This window comes from Oryzias latipes, chromosome 23 (genome assembly GCF_053564925.1).
Source record: "Oryzias latipes strain Hd-rR chromosome 23, Olatipes_Hd-rR_3.1".
Lineage (NCBI taxonomy): Eukaryota > Metazoa > Chordata > Actinopteri > Beloniformes > Adrianichthyidae > Oryzias > Oryzias latipes.
Window position 1 is genome coordinate 5,117,358 of NC_136259.1, and position 19,126 is coordinate 5,136,483.

Consider the following 19,126-nt stretch of genomic DNA (forward strand, 5'->3'; position numbering starts at 1 on the left):
TAGGCGGAGGGTAATTAACTGAACTGAAGACAGCTGTGGATCATGAACCTGAAGGTGGAGTGACTGACAAAGAAAACCAAAAACATGACCAAGAACAAAACCACTGAATCCTTACACTACTTTCCAAAAGTTCAGCTCACTGTTGTTTTCCTGCATCCAAAGAATCCAAAGGAAACATTCATAGAACATTCTAGCACACTGTGTGGTCACATTTTTTTATTTTATTTAATCCTCTTCACCCCTGTCGGGGCATAGGGCGTCTACTAGGTCTCTCCAGCCTCTCCTGTCCTGGGCCGCGGTTTCTAACTGGCCCCATGATAATCCAAGAGATTTGGCTTCCGCCGCCGTTGTTCTCTGCCATGTTGTTTTGGGCCGTCCTGGATTTCTATTGCCTTGTGGGTTCCACTTTAGCGCTTGGCGAGTGATACTGTTTTGTGGTTTTCGGAGCGTGTGTCCGAGCCATCCCCACTTTCTCCTTTTGATTTGATTCTCCACTGGTTCCTGTTTGGTTAACTTCCAAAGGCATTCTTTCGTGACTCTGTGTGGTCACATAACTTTGCTAAATTCTGATAGTGTTTTCTCACATTGGACTGGTCCATTTCTGCTGCATCATGTGTGTGTTGTCCGCTGAGATGGTACTTGGTCTTTTTACATTTTATAAGCCTACCTTACATCAATCCAAATTGTATTTTCCAATATCAGTATGACCAATTTATTTCATTTTTTTTAGTGGTATAGGCCGATCGGATTCACAACTGGCCTCAGACAGATGGATCTAGTTGGATCCTGGGAATACTATTCATTCATTGTTTTACCCCTAAATTCTATGCCTGAAATCCGACAGTGTAAAAACCATGATTGGATTCTCACCTGGTTTTTCAAGCTGTTTGATTTCCAAACATCAGTCTCGACCAAACAGATGAGTTCATTTCCCACCAGCCAGTTTTGATACTGAACACTGGAAAGGCAAGCTCCCAACCCCCATTTGCCTGCTGCCACCTGTCGTAGTGGATGTGTCCTAACTCCCTCCCTAATCCCTCACCATCAAAGACTAGTGCAGGACAGTCCAGTGTCCAGGATTTTAACTTCATTTGGACGCATGTTCGCAACTATTTTTGGGTTTAATGCCAAACATGAACATTTGATTTGATTTGAATTTTTTTTTTTGATTTGAAATGGTTTATTTCAAGCAATCAAATAGAAATAATACACAAAAACAATATAATCATCAGTTATACATTCATACGGTAACTAATCAAACTTAGGATAATTAGACATAATTAATAAATATTGCTTGAAAGGGAGTGGAAGGAAGCGAACTTATATAATCCCACCCCGTTATACTATAACCATTTTATTACATGATTTATCAATATCCGGTTCCTAGGTTTTATCAGACAGAATTAATAATCATAAGGTATCAATAAAGCACATGACAAAGATGAATTACTTAAGTACTACGTCAAAAATAACTATTTTAGAAATCAACATGGCAAATGCAGCATCTGAAATATATGCAAATTATGTTAAAACATAATACTATATCAGTAAAATAGACACAACACTGTTTCAGGAATTTTCATTGCAAAGATTTCATCAAGTATCAAAAGTTAAAAACATGTGCAAAGTTATGCTACATTAGGAAAGATTTTTGAATCAATTTATCAATTTTACATCACCCATTTGTGGAAGTAGAAACTTAATAAATGGTTGTGTCTGAATTCCTTCACTACGCACTACATAGTGTGCGCTGTATAGTGCGTTCGCCATTTTGTAGTGCTGTCCGAATCTACAATTCCAAAATCGAGCGAACTGGAAATTCCCCAAAAGCCTTTGCGAAAAACCAGTGTGCATCGATGCTCACTAGATCGGCGAATACAGACCACAATGCATTGCGTTTGAACAATTCTTGCCAAAAAATGTATTTAAATGTATTTTTTTAAATAAAATGTAATCGTTGCAAAGCGTTCATATCAATGAGATTTTCATTTTGTGAAATTGATAATATTTGCCATTTTAAAAAAAATTGGGAGTATAATGTCCAAATTACTTTTTAAATCCAGGGCACTAGATAATCCCGCTCTATATTTTTTTTAGTGGTAAGGGATTAGTGTGGGAATTCGGACACGGCCTATATGAACCTTTTTACAAAGACTATGTATGATCCCTTTGCGTTCTGATGATGAAAACTTGGATAATTCATTTTAAAAATACATTTAAATACATTTTTTTATGACTAATCGTTTAAACACAATGCATTGTGGTCTTTGTTTGCCAACCTAGTGGGATGTACCCAAGTTCTTCACAGAGAATTCTGGGAAATCTTCAGGACACACTTTGGAATTGTAGATTCGAGTGTTTGCAAAAAACATTGCAAACACCCAATACAGTGCACTAAGTAGTAGGGTTGGGCGATGTCCCTTAAATTGGCAGTTGAGGATGTTTGCAGTCAACCATCGGGATGGACGATGGTATCGTCCGGGGAGGGGGGGATAATTTTTCATTATTATATAATTATTATTCGTTGTTTTACTTTATTACTTTATTTATTTTATTTCCCAACTAATGACTCATCCGCGATGATCCAGTAAAAACTGAGGGAAGTGACTTTAACAAAAAAATAACAAACAAAATAGAAAAGACGTAGTCCGCTCCTGCACTTAAAACGAGCGGTGATACTGAACACTGGAAAGCCAAGCCCCAACCCCCATTTGCCTGCTGCCACCTGTCGTAGTGGATGTGTCCTAACTCCCTCCCTAATCCCTCACCATCAAAGACTAGTGCAGGACAGTCCAGTGTCCAGCGGGCGACCGTCTCTCTGAGCAGAGCAGACGGATTTACAGCTTTGTGTTTGAGGGGAAGGGAGGATGCTTTGTTATGTGTGGGAGACTTAGGAATGTGATCCGTCCCGCAGCTCTGGGTGAACGAGCTACCGAACTCAGGAGAACCGGGTCTTCCGGTAAAAGTGTGTGTCCGAGCAGAGCTCAGACGGCCAGCACACACAGCGGCTTTGGGGCGGTGAGTAAGCTTCAAAGCAGAAATGTCGCTAAGTCTTTAGAAACCGTTCAAACAACCACGTGGATTTGTGTTTCCAGTCGAGTCCCGACAAAATAAAGGCTGATGTTTGTCCCACATATTTACGTGCAACCAGGATGCAGATTGAGGCATTTCCAGCATGGATTTATGTTCATCCAAAGCTAATGTTGTTAGCCCGTGTTAGCATACTGCTAATCCTGGCTTCTTTCCGGCTCCGTGCTTCAACAGAAAAAGCACTGACCACACGGATTAAAATTAAAATGATGAGTGAACAGGCGCTTCATAATAACCGTAACATTAATAAAAGCACGTTTAGAAGATCATCTCGTATATTACCGAGCTGCCAGATATCTATGTAGCTGCTCAGTGGAACTAATTTTAAACCCTACTGCGCATGTGCGAATGATTTATTCCGACCGAAAAGTGTGACCCATGGGAGCATTTGTTATAATCTGAAAAATGTTTTCTGGGCCCATCTACACGGTTGGACTCTAATCCGACCATTGATCTGATCAATATATTTTGCTTATATAACCGCGGCTTATGGTGTCGTCTTGCAACGTGGCGGGGGCGTGGCATCACGATGGTGTCTCTCCATCGTGATGTCAGTCACCCATCACGATGGACGGCACAACCCTACTAAGTAGTAAGGAAATGTGGACAAAACTGTGTTTGAGCCCATGATGACACACCCAGAAGTAAACCACTCTATTAAAAAAACAGACACGTATCCACACTCTTAACACTCTCTGCACAGGTGATAGTTCACGTTTCTGTTTGGCACATTGGGCATAAGTAAAGGGGCGTAAAGGTTTTCCACTTTAGTTAATATCACCACCATTCTCTTATAACATGGCAACGTCTGTATCGCGGAAACATGGCACCTGAATTGGCTTAATTTCACTGGAGTTAGAGGTAAGGCATTCTCTATGCGTGTCGTGACCGCCGCTTTGTTCAGTTCTGCATAAACAGTCAATAGCCGCGGCTACATGGGCAGAATATCTTGATCGGATCAGTGGTCGGGTTAAAATTCACCCGTGCACATGGGCACAGAAAACCTTTTTCCGATTAGAACAAACGTTTACATGGGTCACACTTTCGGTCGGAATAAATCATTTGGGCATGCGCAGTAGTGTTGAAAAGACCGTAAGCGGAAATGAGTCCCGTTGTAAACAAACAGCTGCCACATACTTTTTATGCAGCAGCTCGGTAACATACGAGACGATCTTCCAAACGTGCTTTTATTAATGTAATGAATATTATGAAGCGCCTGTTCGCTCATCGTTTTATTTTTAATCCGTGTGTTCAGTGCTTTTTTGCGGAAGAACGGAGCTGGAAGAACCCAGTGTTAGGAGAGGCTATAAACACAGGCTAACGGGACACAAAATCCAGGACCATGTGGGAAAGCTGCAATCTGCATCTTGGCTGCACGTAAATGTGTGGTTATAACATCAGCCTTCATTTTGTCGGGGCACAACTGGAAACACAAATCCACGTGATTGTTTGAACAGTTTCTAAGGACCTAGCAACATTTCTGCTTTGAAAAGTTTGCGCACCGCCCCAAAGCCGCTGTGTGTGCCGGAGGTCCGAGCTCTGCTTGGACACACACGGGTCTCCTGAAGCCGGCAGCCGCTAAGCTAGAGCGGCGGGTCGGCTCGCAGTCCGAATTCTCACACATAACAAAACAACAAAACGCACACGTAACAAAGCACCCTCCCCTCAAACACATATTAATAAATCCGGCTGCTCTGTTCAGAGAGGTTCACTCGGTCCACTGGCACCTGAACGCAGAGCTTGGGTGCCGGGTCAAGACGTCAGTAGGCACGAAGCACTCGTCCCCCGCATCTCCCTCGTGAGGGTGCAAGAGAGGTGAAGACCCATGCGGGGCGAGAGCGGGGCGAGAGCGGAGCGGCGCTTTTCACGGGGCCTCCGCAGAGCAGCTGGTCGGTCCCGTATGAGCTCCAAAGCTTTCTCTCAGCGAAACATCCGTCTATCTATGCATGACGTAAACCAGAGCACGATCGGAATGAACCGTTTACATGAAAAACGATCGGATAAACGATCGGTATAACCCACCTATCTCGATCGGAATTTTTTTTTAATCCGAACGAGTCTGATTGGGGCAGACTATTCCGAACGGCGTGTTTACATGACGCATTTTTCTTCCGATCAGGCGTTCTTTCCGATTACTTTTGCAAATGTAAACGCAGCTAATGATCTGGACTCATTTCTATTCATATTCAAGTGCAGCTTAATGACCAGGGGGTTCCAACTGTTTCCAAAGTAAACTACAGTGTGTGGGCAATATAACCCCTAACTAACCATCAGGTCCCTTTGAAGCTAAAAGGTGTGGATTAGTTAGCAGGTCTGTCTTGTTCATGATTCGCTGAACAATTGTGTTGCTCATGGAAGAGCAAACATACAAACTAAAGTCTCAAAAAGTATTTCAATCGTTAATAAATTGAAACATAAATTAGAATACAACAGTAGATATTTATTGCACTTCTCCTTAATATTACCATATTTCACCTATTTGGGGGAATAATTATAAGAGTTCACTACATCCTCTCTTTTTTCTTCAAAAACAAGCTGTCAGAATTGTACATAGAGCCGAATATCTTGATCATACAAACAATTTATTTTATCAATCTAGACTTTTAAAACTGCATGGCCTTGTGGATTTTTACACTGCACAACTTTTATGCAGAGCCAGTGGGAAATTGTTACCATTCAATATCCAAAAACAGTTCTTAGAAAATGAAGGAGACTACAAACTGAGGAGATGTAGGAACTTCAAGAGCAAACTGATAAGAACCACAAAGAAAAGTTTCTGTGTGTCGGTGTGTGGCACTAAACTTTGGAACGGGTTAAGTAATGAGCTCAAACAATGTTCAAATATTCAAGAAAATGTATAAAAAAACTCTGGTTTCAGGATATGAAGATGAGAGGATTTAAGGATCAACAGGTGATTGAAAAATTCCAAATACATTTGTGAACTTGATTGTGGTGAAATAATCAAAGCTTTTTTAATTACAATCAATGAATATTACATTGTGTAATGTGCAATAATGATTACTGAAATGTTTAAATTACAATCAGTAAGCTATTGATTTTCTTTAATCTGCAATGTGTAGCAATAATTACTGGTTTATTGTGATCATGTGTTCTAATGATAATCAATGATTTTTACATATCGGTTACTGTTACTGTTTACTGAAATCACGAATGAATGTTTTCTGAGGATAATCAATCATTATAGGTACTGGATTTTGTTACTTGAAGAGAATCTATCTGATCAGAACTGGATCTCAAAAACTGTAAAACTATCAAATGAATGAACTCAGTAGGGGTGGGATTATATAAATTCACTTCTTCCCGCTCCTTTTCAAGCAAAAAATCAAGCTCTACCTATACTTTGGTTAATGATCACTATATTTAATTAAGCAAATGTGACTTAAGTGACTTTTTAGTTTTTTTTTATTTTCTGTCTTTTTAATCTATGTATTTCATCATTTCTGTAATGAGTTTGATAAATGTGTGTAAGTTATTTATTGCTTTGACTACATTGTTTGAAATAAATTAATAAATTAATAATCAAGAGCGTTGAAACGTTTCATGGAGATATCCGACATGTGGGAATAATGACAGAGAGGCGGGGCTAATGTTAGGTACCGCAAAGGGTGTGACTGTCCATCCCACCTGTGCATGTTCACTTCACCAATGAAGAACTTGGTGACAAACAGTGTTAAGGAGGAGAGGTCAGATGTTTAAGCCTTTATTACAGATTATACCATGGTCCGGTTGAATACTCGATTCTGATTGGCTGCTGGGTATGCCTTAAACCTGATAACCGCACGGTGAAAAAAGAAGTTCGGTCAGCTAGCTTAAATGTTTTGTATCAATTCGCCGGCTTCTTTAAAACAACCTTTTGCTTCATCATCTGGACAAAAACAAGCGGTAAGAGATGAACTTTCTCTCTGAACTGATGCTTTATTCAACCCATCGGGACGATCAGCAAATATACATATCGCCGAAACTTGACTGCAGCGGTGGAGCTGCATCACGTAAACATATAGTCCGCTTTTTGTGAGAAAAGCGATCCAAATCGGAAAAAAACAAGAATTAAGGACTAAAACCTGGTTATTATGTATTGCTTTTGTAAGTGACCATGGTATCAGCGGGTTAATGGCCTTCGAAGTGTGCGTTTATTACTTTTAAACGCACTCGACGGAAGCTTCGCGTCGGACGGTTCAGGCTTCCACGGCGTGCGTCAAAAAGTAATAACCGCACACTTCGTTGGCCATTAAGCCTTACATAATCAACTGCAATCGGCAGACGTAAAGGATGTAATAATAGAAAATGAACAATCTTTTAAAAAATATTCACTATTGCATGATAACGTCAATAATGTCCTGTGACAAATTGATGGTGTTTAGAGATCAGATAGGGAAGGTGTGGTATCAAACAAACTTGATATACAGTGATTATAAACAGCGACCAGTGATTGTTTTCTATCCAAAGGCGATCAGCAAGATGTAAAATATTAATAACTTGCTTAATTTTAGGTCTATTGAGCTATTTGATTTATTTCTGTGTTCGGAATTGGAAGCTTTACTGTTTGTGGTCACCAACGTTTATCTCTGGACCTTAGAAGATTGTGGTCCCTACTAATGTGCGTACATTGGATAAGCTGGGGGGCCCGGGATGGCTGGGACCCCAGAGTGCGTGTGGACGGCCCTGAGCTCCGCTCCGCTGATCCGCTCCGTCTGCTCCTTCGCGCCGGTCTGCTCCGGCTCCGGGATTGGCTGCAGCCCGCTTGTCGGGAAGAAAGAGCTGTTGTGAAGGCTCCGAGTCACCGACTGGATCCGGCCGGCGGCGGACGCCCTCCCTACCGAAGGCTGTGTTGCCACCCCCTTGTCACGGTGATCTGGAGTACCGTCGCTTGGAGCTCCGCCGGCTCAAAGAGTCCCGGTCCAGTCGGGACCGCAAACGCCGCGGAGGAGGAGCAGCCGAAAGACCGAAGAGACCCCGAGCCGCGCGACTGTTCCGACCGACCGACGAGCCGCGCGCGCGCGGCCTGAGGTGTGTCTGAACCTACCGAAGCCCCGCGCGCTCACTGCGAGAACACACAGCCCGGCGCGACGTCAGGGAGCCGCGTGCGTTCGCCCTGCAGGCCGCCTTAAGCGCACGCGCGCACGCCGCTGTCCAGGCGCGTGCTTGTAGCTGCTTGAATAACGGTTCGAGTCAGGTCTCAGCGGGCGCGTGTTTCCAATCCTCACGTGCGCGTGGAGCCGATCGCGACACATACATTATTGTCGCGTATAGGTCCTGCCGCTGGAGCGGTTTTCCGTGCGGTAACGCGTTACATTTACCCAAGTAACTTTTTTAAAAGAGAAGCGTGACTCCTCCATACTCTTTGGGCGCATTTGCAGTCTGACGTTACTTTGCAATGTCTCGTTACAGTGAATTGTTGTCTGCACGTGCAGGCTGTAAGCAAACGAATGTTTAATTTTCTTCTGATTTTTGATCATTTTTGTTGTACTGACTCCATTAATTTAGGCTTAATCTGAGTCACATGGTTATTCAGTAGTACTAATACTCTTAATACTTTCCTGTGGACACGTGGAGAGGAGGAACAGTGATGATGCTGGTAAGAGGAGGCTGAGGTCTGGAGGAGGACAGAAGGAGAGGTGCATGGATGTAGAGGAGGAGGACGGGAGGATGGGTGATGTGAAGGAGGAGAGGGTTGGAAAGAGGCGGATGATTCGTCATGGAGACTCCTAAACAGCTGAAAGAAGAAGACGGCTGGACTCTGGGCTGCCATTGAGGAAAAAAGTTGTATTAGTTTTGAGGTGAAAGTCGCCTCCTTCCGGTGAATATGGACACCCAGAGTCAGGTCAGAGTTTGGCGTTGAAGACCCACTCTAATGAAAATGGGGTTCTTAATGTGTTCTTGTGGCATTTTTTCTGATGATGAAGGACAAATATGAAGAAAATTAAGCTTCAAGTTGCATTTCTGAGTATTTCTTTATTCAAATTGTTGTGAATCAGGAGCACCGATTGTAAAATAATACTCAGATTTCTGGGGGACGGATCGGTGGGTCGGGACCCTCTGCTGCTCTGTAGTGATCCTTGTTCCTGGAGAAGCGTGCTGTCAGGCGGACTCCGAGGGGCCGGATTATCAGGAGGAGGACCAGGGTTTTTAAGCCATGTTGATTTTGTATTTGTTTCCTTTGGGGGGAGGGAGGGGGCAATGAGGATTAGGCAGATGAGCCCACATAATGACAGTGCGCCGCCTTATGCTGCTCCGCTCACTGAGGCGTGCCCCCCGGGACTCTGAATGTTTGCACAAAAACTGATGGAAGGCCAGGATCTCAGCAGACAAATGTTCTTCTCGTGAACATCCAAAGTGTCAAGTTATTTCACGTCATTTAGTTTATTTTAAATCAAGATGGAGTTAGGCAGGCAGCTTGCCATCTCTCGGTGGGTGGAGTGTCCCTGCCCCAGGTGGAGGAGTTTAAATATCTGGGGGTCTTGTTCACGAGTGAGGGAAGACCGTAGAGTTAGATTGACAGGCGGATCGAAGCGGCGTCCGTAGTTATGCTATAGCTGTATCGGTCCGTTGTGGTGAAGAGAGAGCTGAGCCAAAAAAAAAAAAGCTCTCAGTTTACCGGTCCATCTTTTTTCCAATACTCCCCTAAGGTCATGAGCTCTGGGTCATGACCCAAAGAACGAGGTCCTGATTACAAGCGGCTGAAATGAGCTTCCTCCGCAGGAGGGGCTGGGCGCTCCCTTAGAGATAGGGGGAGGAGTTCGGTCACCTGCAGAGAGCTGGGAGTAGAACCGCCTCTCCTCCACATCGGGAGGAGCCAGTTGAGGCGACTTGGCCATCAGGTGCCTCCTGGACGCCTCCCTGGGGAGGTGTTCCTCTGGGGACATGCCCGGGGAAGACCCAGTCTGGGGTCCCCCCAGAGGAGCTGGAGGAAGTGGCCGGGGCGAGGGAAGTCTGGGCATCCTTGCTTACACTGCTTTCCGCGCGACCTGGATAAACGGAGGAAGATGGATGGAAAATCAAGATGGAACTTTCTTTCCCTAATTTGATTTATGTAAACGATACTGTTGTTTGGTTCATGTTGTGGTTTTACTCAGAGACGTTTTTATACGGGGCTGTGACGTAAGTAACGCCAAAGCTTTTGAGAATTCTGGGGTTAGGAATCGTAGCAGACAAACCAACTGCACTCTGGACTCAAAAACAGACTGTGGTACAGATCTAGTACAGGCGGATCTGCAACTAGTTTGGGAAAATGATGATGAGTGTTCTCTTTTTTTTAAATCTTAATCCTCGATCTGTCTAAGAGAGTCGAAAAAATGTCAAGTTTTTACCAGATATAATTCACAATATAAGTTCAAAGCGCGTGATAAGAAAACTCTGATGACCCAGCATTCTAGCAGCATTTAAATGCATCATTTCAATCTGGAGACAAAAAGTCTCAATTTAAGGTTTGTATGCAGAGGAGACGTTTTGAATCCGTAGTTAATTTTAAGCTGCTGTCTGTTCAAGTTGTGCGTGTGTAATTTGTATTTTGTGTTGTTGTTTTTTTTTTTTTCACGTTTTTGATATTCGAATGTACAAGTGAATACACTATTGCAAGAACACATAGTTACACACAAAATGTATTGTGTGAGTTACAAATCAGGAATTACACACAAATCCAAAGTCACACACAAACATGCAGACACAAGTTACAAGTCAAGAAGTACACACACACACTTCACTCTATAAAAATCGACCATCGGGTTGTTTTTATCGGAAATGGAGATTCCACGATTGATCTGAGATGTTTTAGTTTCTCCTCCCAAAGTCCAGCCGAGATCCATGGATTGGATACGTTTTTGTGTTTTCTAAACATAGATTGCATAGACTCCTCACTAGCTGCGTTTCCATTTGGATTCCAATTTGGATTAAATGAGTCACACGACCAGCAACCGGATGGCCATGCGCTCCTTGGTAGGAACTGGCTGCCTTGCGCGCTCATCAGAAGTTGAGCGTGTCGTACAATGGTTGGATCCACAGCTCTTCTGGAAAATCACCGTAGCCCCCCCTTCGTTAAGGAACTTGCTGCTCCACGGCCTGAATGAGACGCCGTCTCCTTTGATAGTTGATGATGAGGCCTAGTGCCATGGCAGAAAGCTTAATGTATCTGCTGTCAATCATTGTTCACTTCCGCCGCCATGACATCACAAGTTGGTTTGTGTTTTCTTCACATAATTAGGATTTAATTAAAACTGTAATTCTGAATCTCTGTTTGCCTAAGAGAACCTGACTCTATGATCCGTCAGAACCCCAAAGCAGTCCATCTCCTGTTCTCGGTGTTCATGAGTTCCTAATGAGTGAAAAAAGCTGCTGAGACGTTTCTGCTGCAGACTAGCTGGGATCATCCCTGCTCTTCCTCTTTGACTGGAGCCCCTTCAGGGGGTTTGGACATCTGGTCCGAATGGGTCTCGATGTTTCCCAGACGAGATGTTTCAGTCGTATCCCGCTGGAAGAGGGCAGGCGGACGAGATTCTGTCCGTACCGTTCCCTCACGGTCTTTAGCATTTGCCGTGTTTGCCTCCAGCGGCTCACGGCGTTGGAGATTTAACCCCAACCGGAACGATCAGCTAATTCTATGAGCAGCTGTCGAGGGCGGTGTGCACGTCTGAGGTTTCAGAGGCCTCCTAAGTCGCATTAGTTGTCAGACCTGTGAGTGTGGGGAGATTTGATGGAATTGACGGTTGAGCTAAACGGTGCTTGGAAACGCAAACAGACTGAATTCCTTGTTGTTTTTTTCCACTCGATCTAAAGCAGATTAAAAGTAGTTGTGAGGTCTGGTCTGCTTATGGAAAGCCTTCTTCATAAAGGGTCATTGGAGAACGTTTGTTTCCTTCAGACAGAAACATTTTCCACTACAGTTTGAATGTATTTGACACCATAAAGGCAGAACACTGACACGTCTGTGTTTGCCCTTTAAATGTGTCACTGACGAAGAGGAGCTGTGAGCGTGCAGCTAACCCGTCGCCTGCAGCTGAAGCCTGCTGCTGCTGCTGCTGCTGCTGGGGACGTCCATCACAACCTTTCAGTTTGCAGTTTCAGTGCTGAGCCTGCCTTCAAGGATGGATGGATGGATGGATATGAGGTTGGATGTATCAAATCAAATTGGTTGACATGCGCCTCTTTTTGTCACGGCGGTCTTTAGCTTGCTTGCATTTATTCCTAATCTTTTGATCAGCTGCTCACTTGCGCTAAAAGAGGCAGAAGACTGACGTCACAACGTGAGGGGAGAGAAGCTAGCGGACGGTTCAAACTCAACAGGATGAAATAATGTATCTTATACCATGGTCCGGGTGAATACTCGATTCTGATTGGCTGCTGGGTGTGCATTAAAGAGGATAACCGCACGCTGAAAAAAGAAGTTCCGGTCACCTAGCTTAAATGTTTTGTATCACTGTGCCGGCTTCTTTAAAACAACCTTTTGCTTCATCATTTGGACAAAAACAAGCGGTAAGAGATGAACTTTCTCTCTTAACTGATGCTTTATTCAACCCATCGGAAAGATCAGCATATATATCGCCGAATTTTGACTGCAGCGGTGGTGCGGCGCGACACGGACTATTTGTTACGTAACAAATAGTCCGCTTTTTGTGAGAAAAGCGATCCAAATTAGAAAAAAACAAGAATTGGTTACAACTTCATTCTTTTTGTAAGTGACCATGGTATAAGCGGGTTAATGGCCGACGAAGTGTGCATTATCACCTTTTAACCCACTTTGCGGAAGCAACAGTCTTCCCTTCGCGTCGGACGGTTCAGGCTTCCTCGGCGTGCGTTAAAAAGTGATGATGCATACTTCGTCGGCCATTAACCCTTACAAATTTGTTTATGTAATTAGTGTGTTTTTATTTGTAGTTTTTGAGGCAAAATTTAGAGAATTGGCAGCTAACTTCCTGTAGTTGGTCAGATCCCAGGAGCTGCTGTCTGCTAGCAAACCCAAGAGGACCTGGCCGCAAACATCAACATTCCTAAGGGGCCCTAACAGTTACGATTTTCCCATTTTATGCCTTAATAAAGGTTCTTTTTTAGAATTCTGAACCCTGTTGCTCCCATTTTAAGCTGCTCTCTAAAACTTAATTTTGTGCTGACGGCTGTAACAGGTGCTCTTTCTTGACATGTTTAACCTATAATAAAAGGTGTTACAGTTCTGCAAAGCTTTTAAATGTTCATTTTGACAGGGGGCCCCTGCAACAGACTGGTAACCGGTCCAGGGTGTACCTCACCTTCCCCCTGCGGTGGCCCGGTTAGGATCAGGAAGCTCCGTGACCCCTGAATGAATACAGCAAGTTAAGGAAATATAAGGCTAGAATTTTGAAAGGGTTAATCTTGTACGTTTGTAGTTTCAAGATTGTAAGACTAGTAGTTCATTAAAAAATTAAAACAAAAAACCTTCTTCCACAGAGATTGTGCAAACATGAAATCAACTTCTGCTTCCATTTTTCAAAATAAAGCAGACAGTCATTAAAAAACGGAGACAATGGGACTTTTGGTATATACGTTTCTTCAAATATTGTGGAAAACGTGTGACAAAGCTTGACCGTTGGTTTGGTACAGAGACAACCCACACTTGGATGCACAGTGTTCTCATCTTTTATTCCAGGAGTGACGTTGTAAAAATAACCTGCGGTGGGTGAAATCCACAAAGTAGGATTACCGATGTTGTAAGGCAGTAAAACTCCTCACTGCACTAAACTTTTCTCTGACAGACATGAAACAGTTTCACACTTTTCTCTCTTGTTTAAAGTCAAACTTCAAATCTGTGTTAAATCTGTATTAAAAAAGAATACAGTACTACAGCACAGAATACAGTAAAAAAAAACCCGCAGCCGGGGTTTCTAACTGTATTCTGTGCTGTAGTACTGTATTAAAAAAGAACAGTACAGAAAAGGTGACACCGGTCAGTGGCCGTCCGGGCACAGTTGGAGGTCGTGTGGTGGCAGTCCGGGGACAGACGGATGGCAGCCGCGTGATAATTGGCTGATAGGAGGGTCTTCAAGGTCCGTTGATCGTTTGAGGATCAGCAGATTTCAGACTGCCACCCCCTGCCCCTGTATTGACACCGTTTATTAGAAATCGTTCTACTGTACAATTTCTAAAAATCTTGACGGGGGCTGTTGACATGGGCCAGGGGCCTGGCGATGACCGGCCGACAATCTGGAGAACCCGCCCATTGTGGGTCCAAATAGGGAGACGGCATTGATGCTGCACAAAACTCATTGTGGCGTTCATAGCACCACAGCGACTCAGAGACGTGCGTCTTGACGAATTGCAGTTGATGCTGAGAAGAAAACCGTTTTCAGAAAAGAGGAGCAACGCAAGAAGGGCGAGGAAGAAGAAGTTGCGGGGTGAGGCAGAGTGTTGCTTGGACAGTATATAGACAGTTTATTGACTCCCGGGAAGCTGGCAGCGCTTGATATGAACGACCGCCGTTCAGAGACATTTACACATCATCCAATCCAACCTGGCTGCCCCCCGCCCTGTGTCCCCCCGATCTTATATTGATGTATTTTGCGCCTGACTGACTGACACCTGATGGCCGGCTACATACATGACCACACCAGAAAACGAAGAATACGTTGAACGCTGTTCTCGAATGCGCTCGTGACCCGATACTAACGCATGCACTGACGGCTGGAAGAGGCTTGGTGGGAAATGTCGAATCAGTGCAAATCTGGCTCCAGGCTTTTCTTTTCACAGCTCTATTCCAATAAATGAAAGACTTTGTGTAATAGAATTCCAGCCGGACACGAACTGCAATTATTAGTTTCCCCTCCATGATCAATTTACAAACGGTTGGCACTTCTGGATTTTGGAAAAGAAGCCACCCATGCGTCGCTACCAAATCTAAGACCCTGATTGGTCAAAAACCGGCGGGTGGATGTGAGAATTCTGAACCCGGAAGCTGGAAAACGCACATTTCCGTAGACTTCTCAGTGGAAGTGGCTGTTTGAACACGCGTTGCCGTTCTGAATGTAGCTTGACACCTCAAGCTCCCACAGGTTGCCATGTTGATGTCAAAGTCAGGCTTTCAGGGTCATCGTGGTCGTACGGTCAAGGTAGAACTTCATCTGAGGAGCTTTTCTGCACAATCGTCTGTATGGTTTTGTCCATATCAGCAGATGCAGATATTTACCCCCAGTGTTTGCTCATTTACCCTCACCGGGCGGCGTTCTGTTGATGTCGTTGAGGATTTTGGTAAAAATGTGAGTTTCTGCTTTAGTGTCTGCAGAAAAACTATAACCTACCTCTCCCTCCTCCGACCCCCACAGAGCCATGAATCTGCCCGCTGTGCAGCTGCTGCCAACATAGATGCCCGCTGACCTCCTGCTAGCAGCTTAGGATGCTGGGAATGTGTCGCGGACGCAGGAAGTTCCTGGCAGCCTTTCTCGCCCTGCTCTTCATCCCAGCCCTCACCTGGCTCTACCTGTCAGCAGGGGCGTTTCAAGGTAAGCCGATGGGGGGGTGACAGAGCTGATGACTAGAGCTCAACAGGAAGCAGGAACACAGACAGCTCCTCTGCAAACTGTTACTCCATGTTTTCTGTAGGAAGATGATTTAAAGTCCCACTCAGGTGGAAATTAGGGCTGGGACTCACTGGGTACCTCACGATACGATACGATAACGATACGATAACGATACTATCACGATATGGCAATAATGCGATAATCGATATATCTCGTCTCTAACAACTCACGATATATCAAACTTTAAGAAAGAAGAACTTGAAAAACTGTTTTTAGGAAAATATTTCCCCATTTATTTTTTTGTTTTTAAACACCATGACAATAAACAACTTGTGTCCTATTTGGTGTAATGAATAACAGACTTTTGTGTAACATTGCTGAAATCAGTAATACTCTGTCTTTGACAAACAATGACAACTTTCATTTGGAAATATCTGTAAAATTCAGTTTAAACAATAGTGAACATGAACAGCAGTGTCACTATTTAGTACAAAATTGCTGTAAAAAGGATAACAAATGAATGAGTCAAGTGGCTGCCAGACATATTGGTATTTACTTTTGAAAAACAAACCCATAGCCATTGCTTGATTTAAAATAAATAGCTGTTAATCATATATTAATTCTGTGAACAAATTAGTAGGAGGCAGGAAACGCTCACAGATGTGTGGGATTTGAACAGCCAGCAGCCAGCATCAGTATTTCAGATCCTGTGGTGCAGAAGCAGCGCCTCTCCGCAGCATTTTCAAGATTGTCCCTCCTCCAGGTTTCTGCAGAAATCCTCTGAAAACCCTGAACATGTGAAAGGTAAAAAACTCCATCCCTAGAGACAACCGTTTCTGTTTTTGCTGTGGTTCTGAACGAAAACGTTGAACCTCTGCGTCACGCGTTCACTGCATGTTGATCATCGTACGGAAGAAAGGGAAAGTGTCGAAGTCCTGAGGGAAACAGGAAGCGTCCCTGCAGAAAGCAGCTGCTGCTGCGCTCATCAGCATTCGGCTCGTGCTCCTGAGAGGCGGCTGGCTGTCCCTGCAGGCCTCCGGGGGTCTGATGCCGGCACCTCTGTTCCTGTGGCTTTGGTCTGACGAACTGCAGCTCCGAAAACAGAGTGGAAGAGGAGCTTTTCAGGGGAGCATCAGGGCTCAGGTCACCACCAACCCCAAAGGGGTTCACTTCCAGATTGGACAGTCCACTGGAGCTGTGTTTTTCAACCAGTGTGCCGTAGGAGGTGGTCAGGTGTTCTGTGGGAAATTGTTCAAAAACGGATTTAATGTCGTAAATACATGACTTTATTCTGGTAATTTACACAGTGATGACTCTTTTCTTGTAAATTTAGGACTTTAAAGTCAGTAATTAAAAAAAAAAATCTTTGGTTTGTAAACAGGCCCCAAAACTGAGAAAGTTTTTGAGTTCAGATTCCTTAGAGTCATTCTGGATGAAAGTTAGCCTTGGAAGCCTTACATATCAAATGTTTGTACTTTGTTACCAATGGAATGCAGAATTTATTCTCTTCTGACTAGAGGACTTAAGACCAATGAGCAACAGTCAGGTTTTTTCTCCTTACTCTTCTGAGGTCATCTCAGGTTCAGGTTTGGCTTGACACGGGGAATGCCAAATCTGTTGTCCGTAGTTGGTATTTGTCGGTGTGGTGGCTCTTGATGGTGGGTTTTTTCTGGTTATCTGTCTGTGGCCTTCATGATTGGTCACAGCTGTCTGCAGTTGTCTCATTTATTTAGTTTCATCATTGAAGGAAGCTCCTTACTGTGTTTGTCATCGAAGCGTTTTCTGTACTCGGTTGTTGTTTGGCTTAATCTCTGTTGGATATTCGTGACACTTGATGCTCTGGCTCCAGGCCCAGATGATGCTCCGCCTTGACAGTCCTCTGTTTCTGATTCACCTCTTTCTCCTTCTACCCACTTTTCTCTCAATCGTCTTGTGTGCAGCACTTTGGGAACCGCCAGCTCGTTTGTTGACCTTTTAGTGGCCTGTCCTCCTTATGAACGCTGTGAATTACCGTCTCTCTCCTGGACACTTATCAAGTCAGCAGTCTCCTCTGTGATTGTTAAAATTCAAAAAGAGAAAGTCCCATCAGTTGTCACACACCTGAATTGTTTCTTTTGCATTTGACCCATCTCTTGATGGTGTGTGAGCTGAAGTCACGGCCGTGCTCAAGAACCATTTGGTGGTCCAATTCCCTCATGCTGAATGTCAAGCAGGGAGACACTGGCTCCCATTTGTAGGCTTTGGGTTTGAATCCATGTCCTTCCAGTTTCAGAGCAGACACTCTTCCGCTACTACCCTAGTTACTGTTTGCTGCTGAGTTGGAAGCTCACTAGGTGTGTGTATTGGCAAGAGTCTGGCGATACGATACGTATCACGATATTTTACCAAAACATATTTTCTTTCTTTTCTTTTTTTAAACATGACTTTGAAAAAACTCTACCTGAATTTCAACGTCTTCCACTGTAATAAATTGGTCAAATTCAGTTTATTTATTGATCACAATGTTAAGCACTGCAACTGTATCTCATATATAAGTTGCATTTACCAAAGCAAATTCATAGTGCTTTTATTTTGGTAACTTAAAACATAGAAAGTACAGTCAGGATTGTCTGATTTCCACAACACAATTTTTTTCAGTATAAGAAAAACAAAGAATGAATGAATAAGTTCCTATTGGGGAAATAAAATGCTGTTTATTTTCAGCATTGCTTAATGTAGCTTCTCCAGTACTTTTAAACGGTTCAGGAGCCTGAATGGTGCTTCAAAAATAAAGGGTGGGTGTGTGTGTGTGTGTGTGGGGGGGGGGGGGGGGGGCTGATTCTTTTCTGAAACAATAAAGTGTGATGATGAGGCAGCAAGACAGAATGAAGGAAAGTTGCTTTAATGTGACAAAAAAGAAGGTGCTTTGTTTACATATCAGTCTGCTCTGCTGCAGCTTTGCAGCCACGCTTCTCACACGCAGAAATAAACTGGTAACGCTCCTCGCCACGATGTCAGCCTTTTTGTTCAGAGCGTTGTACACATCCCTCTGATCCATCAGGTCGTTAAACTAGAATCTATTGCTGGGAGGTTCTGCAGAACATTATCCCGCTTTGCCGATAGCATTAGCCGATGCTAAGCGCATTAGCCTATTTTATAAGTTACTGGCAGCAACATGGCTCAGAGTTTCTCTTTGGCTCTCATCCCAAGTAAAAACGAAGTAGTTCATGTCTCATAACAACAGAACAAGCTGCCTCTGGCTGCAGTCTTCCTGTTGCCTTGTGCAGAGTAGAGCTGCTCAAAGAGGCACTGTGTGCTCTGCTGCCAACTAGAGGCTGGAGGCTGAAGTGGACAACAAGAGTCAGACGCTGAAGGACGCTCAGAAATAGTTAAAGAAATATTGTCCTGACAGCATTTTGAATCAATACAAGTATCGCCAAATTAACCATCACAATATTTTGCCGAATCGATTTTTTCTTACACCCCTAGAAGCTGCTGATCTAGACTCAGATCATTTGAGACTCGGGAGACATTTGTGTTAGGAGGTAATTAGCTGGTTA

General features: G+C 43.8%; 1 protein-coding gene across 2 annotated transcripts in view; it reads left to right on the top strand.

The window, feature by feature from the left end:
- The first annotated feature begins 7,806 nt into the window (after positions 1-7,806).
- large1 (LARGE xylosyl- and glucuronyltransferase 1) overlaps positions 7,807-19,126 on the top strand; it is a 42,271-nt gene continuing 30,951 nt past the window's right edge. Inside the window, exons 1-2 of one of the 2 annotated variants that reach the window (XM_023952349.2) lie at positions 7,807-8,118; positions 15,393-15,569. In XM_023952349.2, the coding sequence (XP_023808117.1) occupies positions 15,464-15,569 (106 nt within the window). In that variant the 5' untranslated portion in view covers positions 7,807-8,118; positions 15,393-15,463. The remainder of the gene's footprint in view (positions 8,119-15,392; positions 15,570-19,126) is intronic. The other variant, XM_078941705.1, reaches the window with a different exon arrangement.